The sequence below is a fragment of the Ischnura elegans genome, chromosome 2 (assembly GCF_921293095.1).
Source record: "Ischnura elegans chromosome 2, ioIscEleg1.1, whole genome shotgun sequence".
NCBI lineage: Eukaryota > Metazoa > Arthropoda > Insecta > Odonata > Coenagrionidae > Ischnura > Ischnura elegans.
This window is the reverse complement of record NC_060247.1, coordinates 18,187,420-18,201,188: the sequence shown is the minus strand read 5'-3', so window position 1 is coordinate 18,201,188 and position 13,769 is coordinate 18,187,420. Positions and strand designations below refer to the sequence as shown.

Sequence of the window (13,769 nt, the reverse complement as noted above, 5' to 3'; positions counted from 1 at the left end):
TTACATGCGTTTAATTCTATGTTATTAATATAATATATAATGTTTTTTGCCTTGTCGTGTAAAAAGTAGTGCGAATGATTAAAAAAACTCCGGACCATTGTTGATTTTGGTTCCAAAAAAATTATTATTTGTAGTTATATGCTGAGGAAAATTCCAGCAAAAAGTTATTGCAAGTTTTCTTGCTAGTAATAACTCTTCTACATGACTGGAGACAATTAAAATGGTCCATAGGCACCCATGACTTGTCATCCCTAGTTAATTATTTTCCATTGAATACATAAGTAGTATTATTTTGATTAGAAACTGATGAAAGACTTCTATTGTGAAAGATATTCGTTGCCCTGCTTTCCATTTATTTTTAGACAAAATATGATTTCCATCGTCAATAATTATTGCCATTCTTACTCTGCCAGTTTTCTTTTTTTTTTGAAACTGGCTTTATACCTAATTGTAGTGTTCGAATTTTTATTTACTCAAGTAGACTTCTTTAAGTTTCAACATTTATCCCTTAAACCCTTACCATTTTCGGCATAACAATGAAATTTCCTGGAATATGCACAGTTACATCGAGGCGGTGAAATCTACATTCATAAATATAAATCCTTCGAAATTGCATGGTATCGTTGAAACTGGAAGAGTTATAATAAGCAAGAAAGGTAAATCGTAAATTTCATTAATTGGTCAATCATTTCTATTCCAGATAGGTGGAAGAGTAAAGGCTATGCTGGGGGACCATTATGGAATGCGAGTAATCTTTGGACAACTACGTCAAGTAGGGTGGCTAAGTGTGGTTGAATGCATAGGTTCAGAATGCAGGTGGATTTTAGGGGTGAATCCTAGCAGTGTTGAGTAGTGAATGGTGAATAGGATATAATGTTGAAAACGGGGAATGATATCCTTCGCACCCCTTTTTCCTCACCTCCCACAATCCCTTGGGCCCTGCCGCCCTCAACGAGGAGCCGGAAAGCTCGGCCCTGGTTGTTTGTCCTGCGTTAATGTTTTTCGCTTCCCTCCTTTATTTCCTTCCCTTAATACAGCAGACGTCGCCCCTCCCAATTCCACGGCAAACGCTTCCATCAGTCCGGAGGTCGTATTTCTCGCCCCCACCCCCTCTTCCCGCACACCCTAGAAGAGTCCATCTCTGCCACACCATTTCCCAGGAATTCCTCACTCCCGCCGCTGTTCCTCGGCCTACCAGTCTGCGAAGAGGCCTCCGGAAATTCTCTTCCCGCCAGGAGGCAGAAAACCCCGCTTTCGCGAAACAACATCCGACATGTTTGTTTTACTCCGGGTGTTATTCTTGTTTCGACGCAAATTCTCCCTCACTCGCGAGTTAATGCTGCCGACTTCGTTGGATTACGGCTCGCCTACTTCCCTTCTTCTTTTTTTTCCGTCTGTTTTATTCGGCCCGGTCTGCCTACCTACCTCACTCTCCCTTATAATTACATCTCTTGACCTCCCATTCCTCTCAACACTTTGCGCCAGCCCAGCGTTGATCCACCCCCCAAAGCAAGGAACGCATAGGGAAGTTTTTCTTACCTTGCCCCGTGGAAATAGTTTGCTTTGCATCCTTTGCTTTTCGTACCGTTCTTGTCCAAAATTGTGGCCATATCTCATTGTGAGTATTATTTTGTCTTCTTTTTTATCATCCTGCTGGCCCCAAGGGTACCACCTACTCAGACTCTGATCTACACGTGTGTGAGTGAATTGGATGGAAACGTTTTCTTTGCTGCATGAGCCTCAACGAAAATCCATGATAGTAAAAAGCAAAATGTATGTAGAAAAATATTGAAATGTACTACTGCAACCAACAGAAGGACAGTGACCATGAATTCTGTGCCAATTTTTTTTAGTCTAGGAGAATTTTAGGATTATATACATTTTTGACGCGACACCCATTCTTATTATATATGGTTCAAAAGCATTGGTTTCATTCCTCATGTGTCATAAATTAGGAGAAAAATATGTCTTCTGGTGTTTTTAGAAAACATACCTTAGGGAACTGGAAATTTATTTCATTGCTAATATTCACCACATATGCTAATAGCTATCAAGATATTCCGGTAAAATTCCCGTTGTAAAGCATTGTTTTCTCCGTGAATTATGTAGGCATTAATTTTAACTATCAACTAGAACCGCGCCAAGAAAGACATTTAAACATACTCGATAGCAGGTAAATAAATATACTATCTTAGAAGTTGAAAAAGTTTGTACAACAACTCATATTTTTTATATTTAATACTCATAAAGTCATATAAATTCCAAGTAAAATCCTACCACTTTCTACGTGAAAATCTTGTACCTGTGGAACTACGGTATCAATCATTTATACCAATCAACTGTCTTGCATTATCAACCTTGGTTGAATATCATGTTTATCTTTGGTTGAAGAGATAGTTTGTTTCCCTCGAGTTACCATAGTTCCCACACAAGTTCTTCCGTTTTCATAATTAAAAACGCTATTTTATAGTACTTTGAGGAGGCTAGGAAGATGACGTAACAAGGCAAAAATTAAATGATTATATATCCACGTTGCGTTGTGAGCAAGTATACTATATGCTACATTATAATATATTAAGTTTCATACATATTTAAGTGGTATGTGAAATATTTTCTATTATTTATATTTTACATCCATATTTTGGGTTAAATTAATTTTTTCTGACAAATATGCATTGATGACTTCATACATTTGGTTCAGTTAAAAGACTCTGTCCGTTTTTTTTTTACCTTGTATCATTTTACAAATCGATACACGCCTTTAAAGGCTAAATTTTTAAGATTCAAATTTTAATAATATTTGGCTGAAATTACTAAAAGATATCCTTTCACGCTTGGAAGCTTGTAGTGGCGCTTATGTGCTATTATTCTAGCTGAGAAGCCAGCTTTGATGCCCAGTAAATTTTTTAATTCATATTTTTCTGGTTGCTGAGAAAATATTTGCCCTCCTACCTTTCATTATCGATTTTTACGGCAAAGGTAGCGAGTTTCCTCGTTTAATTTACGTTAAAGCATGGGGTGTGTTTTTCGAAAACTCATTTTTTCGTTCAACTGGTCTAAAAGTCGTCCATCCAAATAAATGTATCATTTTTCTGAATTCACCAACCTACCCCTGGGTTATTTTTGCTTTTTTCATCTCTCTTTATGGTTGTTAAAAGCTTCACTGTTGCCACGTTATCATGAAAAATAAGATTAATAAAATATTTGTAGCTTCGAAAGCATCGAAAGAGTCACTATACGTTTGGTTCATTCGGGCGTTTCATCCTTTGACGTATGCCTGCTAAAATCATGGTCGGAAGCGATCAGGCTGAAAACGAATGCGGTGCAGTTTCCTCGTTTGTGTCCGGGAGTAAGTAAAAAAATTTATTTCCAGGAACCAAATATATCAGCATGGCCATGAGCATCTTCTTTTCCCATTCGTTATCATAGTTCTCCGAGGTAAAACATGCTTTTTTTCACGGTGTGCATAACCAATTTTTTGTGACTTTTTCGGACTCACGAAGGGTAAGGAAAACACAAGGCATGGACGATTCCACTGAGAAAGGAGGAGGGAGAATCCCAGTGATGAATTTGGTGATTGTAAGGGTAAATGCATTGACCACATAAACTTAAATAATGATTTAATTCCTGAATGTGAAGCGTAGTAAAAAAAGTAAATCCATAGCATAAATACCTTGCTAAGGAACTTATCAGTCGTTAATTTCAAGTGGTGTGGAATGGCATTTTTTAAATTTTAAATGTTTAAGGTTTCAAGCAGGCAGAAAATTTATAACCACTCCAAATACTCGTACCATTAAAATTTTGTGAATTCGTTAAATCATTCATTGATTTAATTAATCCCATTTTATTATTTTTGCCGCATGAATACATACTTTTATAGAAAACAGCAGCTTTTGAGAAAATATTATTTGAGAAATTTGTTGGCCGATTGGTAAGACGGTTGTTTATCATTAGTGGGGTTTCTATTTTCATCGTGAGGAACAGGTAGTGTATCAAATACAGTTTAAAATTTTAACCATCATGTCAAATTTTAAGACAGATCTCTGTATTCATAGGTATTTAAAATAAATATCTAGCATTCAAAGACATGGTGGCCCAATCTGCAATATTTATTAATCGTTGGGTAGGTATGGTTAAGGTATAAGGGTGTTTAATTCGTTCAATTAATGACGGGCGTTGTATTAAGAAAAAGAGATGAATTGGTGAAAAAAGGGAAAGTGCGGAGCTTGAAAGGACTGGCAAGTGCCGGAGGAGTGATGGATGAGCCCTGGAAAACACGGTGCGGAAGCGTAGATTAAAAAATAAAAGAGGGGCGAAACTCGCACCGGTGCCGTCAATGGCCATTAACGTGGGATTCATGGCCAATAAATAGAATAATGGCCTTACGTGACGCGTTGATCTCAGTGTCTGTAGCTTCTGCGAGTGAATTTTAACGCTTTCTCGCCGTTCGTTTCCCTCTCTCGCCGGGAGCATTCCCAAATTTACCCTCCCATCCCCTTCGGAGGCGTATTGCAATCTCTCACCCCCCGATTCACCCTTTGGGAGCTTCATGTTGCGATTCGTCGTTGTAACGTCGATGTAAATATCATATCGGAGCGAATAATGTGGCCATTGGTGGCAGATAAATGTCGGTGGGTATGGTAAATGCAATTTAAAATATGGGTTATGCGTAGGGGAGAAATTTGTCGAAAAGGATGGTGAGACCTGCGATCGATATTCGGTTTGTATAGCATTCAAGGTTCCTTTCAATTTTTCTCAAGGAGTGTATCAGGATTTAAAATGTTTAAAAACATATCTCTAAGCATTTCTCCTTTCATAAGTTTCCCCAGATTTTATACTCGAGTTCCCCTCAGCACATCAAGTTTTTTCCCAAATAACCTCTAAATAATTAGATAGAATATTTGTTTCTTAGTTCACTAAGAAGACACGTAATTTGTGACACTAATATTTTTGACATTTTTTGGTTGAATTTCGTTTATGGATGAGGCGGCCGAACGCCGTTTAAACATTTTGTTAAACTACGTTGTAATGGCAGATCCCGAAGATAATCAAAGTGGAACTTCCCCATACGGTTAGTAAAAAAAAATACAATATAGCGATCGTTCATGGTATCTATTTTGGTTTGGTTCCGCCATACCACAGTCATGGATTTGGTTCCTGCACTTCTCTCAAGATCTCTTCTCCAAAATTTCTTCTATGAGGGAAGCTATATTGTTTCACAAGGACAAAAATCGTAGTTTTTAAGATTCGATATGTCTTACCTCAATTGGTACAGATAAATAATATCTCTAAATACTATGATAAAATCAGATCTCTAATGATCACCTTAGTTTGATAAAGTTGTACCTTTGAATTTTATTAGGTTTATGCGGATGAACATAATGAGTTAAAATTGTACATTTTCCGACTTTTTACCCAGTGTCGTATTTGTGTACAATAAATTTGGTTTCCCATATAATAAGTTATTACAAACATCAATCGTAAGTGAGCATTTTAGCATAATAAATTATGAAGATAAATTTATAAGGACTTCATCAATTATATATCATCAATATATCATGAAGCCATGCACTAATAAGTATTTTCACGTCGGTAATGAATTTGGCCAATTTCAACTTCTTTCCTCGCCTTTTACAAATTTTTATGGAATGAAAACTTTTTATACGAGTATATTTGGGATAAATTATATTGTATTTATCGTTTGCAATATAAATATGAGAACTTGCATATGTGTAAAAACTGATACAATGAAATTCTATGGAGCTTCCGTCGATTGAAGAGGCATTGTTAAATTATGGAATTAAAGTTATAAGTAGTCACTCTGCTTCTTGCTAGCGTCGGGATTCTTATGAATGGCAAATATACTTTTCGAATGCACAGCAAGTAAACCAAACTGAACATCTGAGCTCCGTTTCCATCGCTCACTCATCCCGAACGTAACCTATCCCAATTTTTTTTCTCTTTTTTCTCATTTTTTATATTCATTCCTTCCTTCTCCCACTACATGCCGATCTCCCATACCACTCCTCAACGTTTCGGCCAGAGCTCCCCGGCCTCCCTCAGGTAACCGCCGCATTCCCATCCCTCGAATATCTCTTCCACCATTCCCCATTCCTCCCTCTCTTTATAAGTTTTAATTGGACTGCTGCCGTTTTCAATGGCGGCGTAAAAGTTCATTCGAGCGAACTGGTCGGGAAATCACTTTAGGAATGGGGTCCTCTTCGCTTCAGCCCACCTGCCCGTTCATCGGTAGGGGAGATTTCGCCGGCCCACCTCGACGCCTCGGCGACTCTTATCCATGGGTGTTTACCCATGCATCCCTTTGCCCTTTCAGGCCTCAAGCGTCCTCAAACGCCGTCTTGCAACTCTAGGATGCTTCGCTCTTCCACTTTTTATTTTCATTTACTCTGATCAAATCTTGGTATCGGGTAAATTTTTCCAGTTCGGTGCTCGATGTCATTATATTTAACTTGTAATTGGTTGCGGATATTTTTTTAGGATTATACATTTTTTGAGATACCAATCATATTGAACGTTGTGTTGATGTGTATTTATTGACTCGGATTTAATGTTTTGACTTTTTTTACATCATACTTACAAAATTTCGGCAAAAATATCGTCATTAAATATTTTAGACCGGAATCGTGACATACATTAGGTAAAGAGGTAGTTTTTATGATGATTGTTGGCAAACAAATCATTATTTGCTAACTAAATGGTAATTTTTCATCATTTACATGACTTTATAATTATTATTTTGCCCCAATTAGTCGGCATTGTAGACGTCAGGAAATATATTTGATCTCCTTTTCTATTCTTGAAGTGGATGGCCACATGAAGGCGTACTTTTGATTCGATTCCGCTATAGTCATGTAAAATAATTGCTAAGATAATTTTTGAGTGAGTAAGTCACTTAATAACGCTGTAGTTGATGTTGAATTCTGAATGAAATCGGTAAAAATTGGCTGGCCAAGTTCTCCTCCGGGATAACTTTTGCTCACCTACCTCAAGGTAGAGGAATTGGGGGGACGTATCTGAACGCTTCTAGGTTTCTCGCCCGCGGTGTCTGCATTTAAATCTTTCGAGAGGCTCCATTTCAGCGCTCCAAACTCCTCTCACGCACTTCTACAAGTCGGAGAAAAATCCCCAAACTTTCACCCTACACCCTGATCTATGCGAATGCATCAACGATGTCGGACTTCGCCCTGGACGTTTATGACTCATTTAAAGGCATTCGTTGTTGTGTTTAAGCCTTTGAAATCCGAGGAAGTGCTTGGAAATTCTGAGAATAGGCAAGTTTTCCTCCGAACCATAGCTAGAAAAAAACCTGTTGGATCATATAAGTAGCACGAAAGGTGGAGGGAAAAATGTATGGGATGAAGATTTATTTCACATAAATGGAATGAGGAAATCTACACATTTTATTTTGCCTGCTGAAATTCATTGCGATATCATCTTTGTTTTTAATTATTATTTTTTTGCTAATTCAGGCTTTTATCTGGCTCTCGTTGCTGCTCATTATAATTAAGTAATATTTCCCGCCGACCTCTTTTGATGATGACCTCTTTCGTTTATTAACCTTTTTACTCTTTTTGTTATTATTTTATTTACCGCCCCCACCGGAGATAAAATCTAGTGCGTTTCTTACACCTCCTCCCAAACTGCCCCTCTCCAGCCATCTCAGTCGGCACTAAAGCTTCGGGTGCCCGCTACCTGGTCCCTTTTCCGGCGGTCTTTTGTGCTTGCATTAATATAATTGGCTCCGTCGAGTTCCTCCCAAGCCCATCCTCTGGCACAGGGAAAAAATACAATAAAATTACTCAAATACGTTTCAGCCGACCCGTTCGCAGTAGTCGCAAATACAACAGTAGTGAGCAGTGTGTATTCTTTTATTAAAATTGCCTCCCGTGGCACTCGTGAGTTGAAGAGTATTTCGGAAAATGGAAAGCTAAAAGAGACAGAGAGAGAGAGGATCTCAGACATGTGAAACGGTCGTCAAAAAAAAGGCGAAAAACAAAGGGAGAATTTGCGTAACCCATTTTCTGTTTCATTCCTCGGCTTTTTATCCTCATTCCAAATTTTCTTATCAAGCAAAGAGCGGCATGTTTTTCGGCGTTTGCAGTTGTGAAATAAGTCGGTGGAAAAGGTTTTATTATTTTTTTAGGGAGTAGGAGGGATTTAAACTCTCGCAGTTTTGTTCACAAAACTAATTAAGTAAAAATGTTTGGGACTTGTGCCTCGTTTTTTTTTCAAGAGGTGAGATCCTAACAGAATTTTTTCCACACGTGAAACATTTATCCGTGGGCGTGATACCGAAAAATTACCGTTTCGGCGTCGCTGGATTTGACCTTATAGTCTCGCTTGAGTTGATGGATTATTTCGGATGTGCTTTTCTTTTTTAATGCCCTGAAAAGAGCAGTGCGGAGTGACGAGTATATAATTTTTTTAAATCCATTTTCTATAATTCTGGTTTCTTCTCTTTGCAGTTCCGCCGCGCATCCATTTCGTGTCGAATGACGGAAAGTACGAGGTGAAGAAAGGCAGCACGGTGACGCTTGAGTGCAAGGCTTCCGGAAATCCGGTGCCATTCATTTCCTGGAGCCGTAAGGTAAGCTGGCCGCTTAGAATTTCGTGTGGAGGAAAAAATTTATTAGAGTTGTAAAATAAATGCTTCCCCGAATTGTAGTAGTTCCTCATGTCGCCAGATCAAATCATCGACTCAGTGGATCGTTGGAACAGATGGAATGATGTCCTAATAACTGGATGATAAAAAATGAAAAATGCAGTCCACAGCATCTCCCATGAAATTTTTCCTACACCTTTTGCCGACAATTTGGATGACTCCGAATAAGTCCTCAACCAGAGCGTTGCTTATATCTGAATGAATTTTTTAATCACTATCCCCTCTCTTAAGGGTCGTGTTATTTCATTGCATATTTGCATTTTAGCAAACGCCTAGCACATAATTTTTCCACCCGGTAACTCTTTTGATGTGTTCAAGGGAATCAAGAATATTATAGAAAAAGGTATATCCCATAGAAATAAATCTTGCAGATACCTCGAGGACATCATTTGAGGATCGTTTTCCATTCTGCTTCGTAAAATTTAAAAGAATCACAGTAAATGTTACGTATAGATCTGATTCTAAATTATTTTTTTAGAGTCGTGCTTAAATATAACAGAAATTTTGTAAAATAACTGAAAGCAGAAAGGGATTTGAAGAACTTCAACGGCTCCTGTATGGCTATATGAATTAAATATCCCATCTGCTTCATGTATCACGAAATGTTTAATACCTCGTTTATGACAAGCTGAGAAACAATGACGGTATTTCAGTTTCACATTCTATATTTTCATCTATTACACTTGAATATGTGACACTCAATTGTGTTATATGCATAAATTCAACCAGGGTAATTTAGACATATTTTCCCTCGTAACAATTTATGCATACTAAATTTACGAAATAAAGAAATATTTCGCCATCACATGTAATATGACGGCGATGTTTTTTTTCTGATTTCCCCGAACCATCGACATTTTCAATTTACAGGTTCGATGGGTCAATTTGTATTTCCTAGGTCGTTGGCTAATGGGGCGGTTACCTTTGATCAAGCGAATTTTCTATTAACGCCAAAATCCACTCACCTCCATTTACATGCAGAAGCCCGCACTCAGTGGAAACCCATTTTGCCGATTGATTTAATCCCCTGAAAATACGATTCGTATCAGGCAATAGTCAGCAGCGTCCGCAGCATTAATTTCCTTAATTAATTTCCCTTTCCCCGACTCGCGGTATTTCAAAAGAGACGGGTAATAACGTCATTTCAGCGTGACTTTTCGACGCTGGGTGACGTGACACCGACATTGACGTGGAACAGAGGCGCTCACACACGCGCGAAAGGGACATTGAAAAGACTCTTTGTGAGTGAAAGATTCTCCAATGCAAATAGTCGCCAGAGTGCGCCACGTGACAAGCTTCGTCACCGCTCAAAAATTCCATTAGAAAATTGCACTCATAAATCCGGACGATCCAATTTTCTTGGCTCGTCTCTGGAGTCGGGATCATAATTGAAGGTTTTCGTCGGAAACGTGTTCTGAGGATGTCTTCGGCTTTTTTATGCCCTTTAGGTCGAGACCCCTCGCCAAACATTTTAGGAGCCTTCAGTTTTTTTAAATCTCGCCCTATCCTTCTCTCGTCCCTCGACTATCTTCTGTTTGCTACAATCCCATTTTGAGAAAAGAAAGAAAATTTAGTGGCCGGTGTCTGAGTGTCCGGGAATTCAATATCGTCATGAAAATTTTTAAATGAGCGTCTCTGATTACTCAGGTACGATTTCATTCAGATTAAAGAGAGTGCTTATGTCTGAAATTCAACAATGGAACTCCCTTGCAAATGGTAGTGCCACTTAACCTGCTATTCTATGCGAGTAGATTGTGGGCAGACTGATCAGATTAATTCGTCAGATACTTGGAAAATATGGATTCAGAAATTTCTAATTCATCTAATTTCTAAGTCTGCATGCTTTCCACGGGGCAAAAATCATCAATCAAACCTGTTTGCGCACTTTTTAAAATATTTATTTTTTGTTCACTTCAAGTTGAAAGGCAGGTTTTCTACTGACTCATAATCGTGCTTATGGGTGGATATTAAAAATATTCTCCACTGGTCGAATCTCGATTTTATTACCTCGCAGTAGCAAGCATTGCACTTTCAATGACACCCAATTGATCATGCTCTGTTCCACGTTTCCAAACTGCTCTAATTTTCAAATAATGCCTCTTTCATATCTTCTCTTAACTTACTAAATCTAAAAATTTCTTCCGAAACAGCCAACCGTCCATTCATCATCACCCTTCCCATACATATGCAGAAGTGTATCCCATTCAAACAGTAATCTATATTTATGACTTTATTTATTTTCCGTTCAGTGTTACTTAGTCTTATCTCAATTTTCTCACTTTTGCAGGTTATCTCCCACTAATTTAACTGACCGCTTTTGTTTTCGTAGAGAATGCATCAATATCTTAAAAGACCAATGGAAAAATAATAAAATTTCTAAAATATTTGGCCATCTGAGGAAGGATTTATATGAATAACTCTAACCGTGATTATATTATATTTATGACCACAGTAGCTTGAAACTTTTATTCAGACTTCAAATTTTATTCTTTAGTTTAAGTTATAAAATAATTGAATTCGTGTTCTTACGAAGCACATAATGCGTAACATTCGATACACCTAATACTACATATACATCAATTCTAAATACCGCTCTATTATTTCTGGTTCTTGGTTCGATTTATGGTGAATTATTTAGCATCTATGGAGTTTCAACGCGACTTTTTCTAATAATTCTGCCTTTATGTAAACAGCGAGATTATTTTCTCATTAAAGGTTTCGAATAATCATGATTCGTGATATCGTTCATTTCCATTTTATAACGTTTATCTTCAAGACTATATCACAGATTGTGTGAAAATATTTTATAAATTGTGTTCACTCATTTTGTGATCGCAATTGTGAACTGAACACATTATTACGGTTCACGAAAATTTGCTGCTTCTATTTATCATATTTATCACCAAAGGTTTTCGATAAAGCTTTCTTGGTTTTCTTGATATCTCTCTACGTTGCTCGAGTTATAATGCAAGTGGGACGGAGTTCTCATGTCCAGCGAGCATTCGTGGGAATGGCATGGGAAGCTTTTCATACAGGCGCTTCCTCCTTGGCCGTAGAGTAACTGAGTGGACGCGGATCGTATCGTGAAACCTAACCTTGGACGGGGGAGTATATAGGGAGACGGAGGGTGTGTATGGGTAAATGGCGGACAGAAAGGGAGGAACGGTTGAAATGGAAAGGAAATGGGAACCGTTGGAGTGGAATCGATAAGGAAAATGTGTTTATCGAGGAAGGACAGGAGAGGAGGAAGGGTGGGGGAAGATGGGGAACGTCTGGGTGGGTATTGCCTTAGTCGGGGGCGGCAAGAAGGGTTTGGCGCAGAGGGTAAGAAACTGAGGAACACTTGTACAAATATAAAGAGGGTGAATGAGGATATAGTGTTGTTTCCGTTCTGTAGAGGAAAAGCCTCAGGGTGGTCGAACGTGAGGATAGGAGTGAGGTTTCTCCAAAGAAAGATGCGCTCTCGAGATAGAAAGGACCCCACATATGATGGTGACATCGGTAGGAATGAAGAAATAAGAGGAGAAAAAAGCAATGGTCCTTGAGGTGGACATCTACATGTTATCCTGCTTACCACCATATGACTACTGGAGTAGCATGTAAAATGACCTCATGAGTTTTTTCTTGCAGAAGACGAGTTTTATTCCGCACATGTATGATGTATGCTTCAATTAGGTTATAGTTTCAGATTTGACCAAACACATACCTTGATCTTGAAGTGAGCTCTCAAGTAGCCTGCACTACTGATCCATCGACAAAAAATGTTAAATAAAAACTTTTTTGTGGTTTAACTTCACTTATGAGGCAACCTCATACTTTGGCACTGGATATACTTACATATGGTGAAAGATTGATAAAATACTATTCAATAAACCTTAAGACTGGTCAGAATGTAAGGCATGATTACTTCGCAGCAGTTTGGGATCCAGGTGCGAATTTTGGTCGAAGTTAACGATTTTTTCTCATAAAATACATATTCAAGTGCTGATGTCTTCGCAAATACGTGGGTTACTACTTATATTATTATTTCCTCTTCTAATCAATGTTCAAAAAACGGTACTATCCCAGCACCTGTCGTAAAATCCGTAAAGATAGTTTTGATTTATTGAGCCATCAAAAGTAATCCCATGGACACATGAGCAACAGGACCAGGGTTGATATAGCGGTAAGTTTTAGGTCATGAGAGAGTGCGGGATAGATCGTAGTGTTGTAGCATTATGTGTATACAAACGCGCATCATAATCTTCATTCATCAATCAGAATAATTAAGTTGAGGTGGACAAGTCGGTTCAAGTGATTTAATCCAAAGTAAGAAAAAACAAAAGTCAATTGAGTATAGAAAGAAAATTACATCCGGAGCAGTTTTTTCGATTGTCCGAAGCGATCATAAAAAGAGCATTCTTAATCTATCCCTCGGTGGGATAACACCAGTTCTCTTCCCTTTATTGCTAATTGCCTAAGGCGATTGGAAAGCCAGTTTCAGGTATATTTATTACTGATATATTTCATTGACATTTGGCTTTCCTATCCTCGGACTTATTCACCAATCGGAACATTGGCTTCAAGTAGTGATTAAATCATTTCCGCGCATGAAATTTTAAAAGTGTAATTTTGATACATAATGCGCATCGTACTGAAAACATCACCAGTGGGTAAAAGGATAAATGAAATTGGCATCTTTTGTATCTTATAAAGGCTAAGCTGTGAAACATGATATTTTTTCAATTGCCATATTCGGAGGGGTGTTTGTTGCTTAAACTTTTCTATTTCACATATCATTATAGAACTACTCAAAGTAACCTTCTAATGTGGCGAACTTCAAACCGTGTATTTGAAAAGCATTTTTCGAATTAGAGCGAGTTAATTCCTTTTCATGGAAAACTAAATGCGGGATTCCTACGTGAGAAATTTCCAGGTTGCACCAGACTGTGTACAATATTATTTGCTCCAAGCAATGCTTATGTATCGCCTGTGGTTAAAATTGTGAACGATGGTTTCGATTTATTGATTTCTCGAACGCATCTAGTCGAGGCAGCTAGGATAGTAGAGTTGAGGAATACTTCGCCCCGTGGGCAAGCGGGCAACA

General features: G+C 38.1%; 1 protein-coding gene across 2 annotated transcripts in view; it reads left to right on the top strand.

Annotated features, from left to right (window-relative positions):
* The window catches only part of LOC124153452 (neural cell adhesion molecule 1-like), a 463,051-nt gene that overhangs the window by 250,405 nt on the left and 198,877 nt on the right, over positions 1–13,769 (top strand). For both annotated transcript variants that reach the window (XM_046526608.1, XM_046526607.1), the window contains exon 3: positions 8,487–8,608. In XM_046526608.1, coding sequence (XP_046382564.1) covers positions 8,487–8,608 — 122 coding nt within the window. The remainder of the gene's footprint in view (positions 1–8,486; positions 8,609–13,769) is intronic.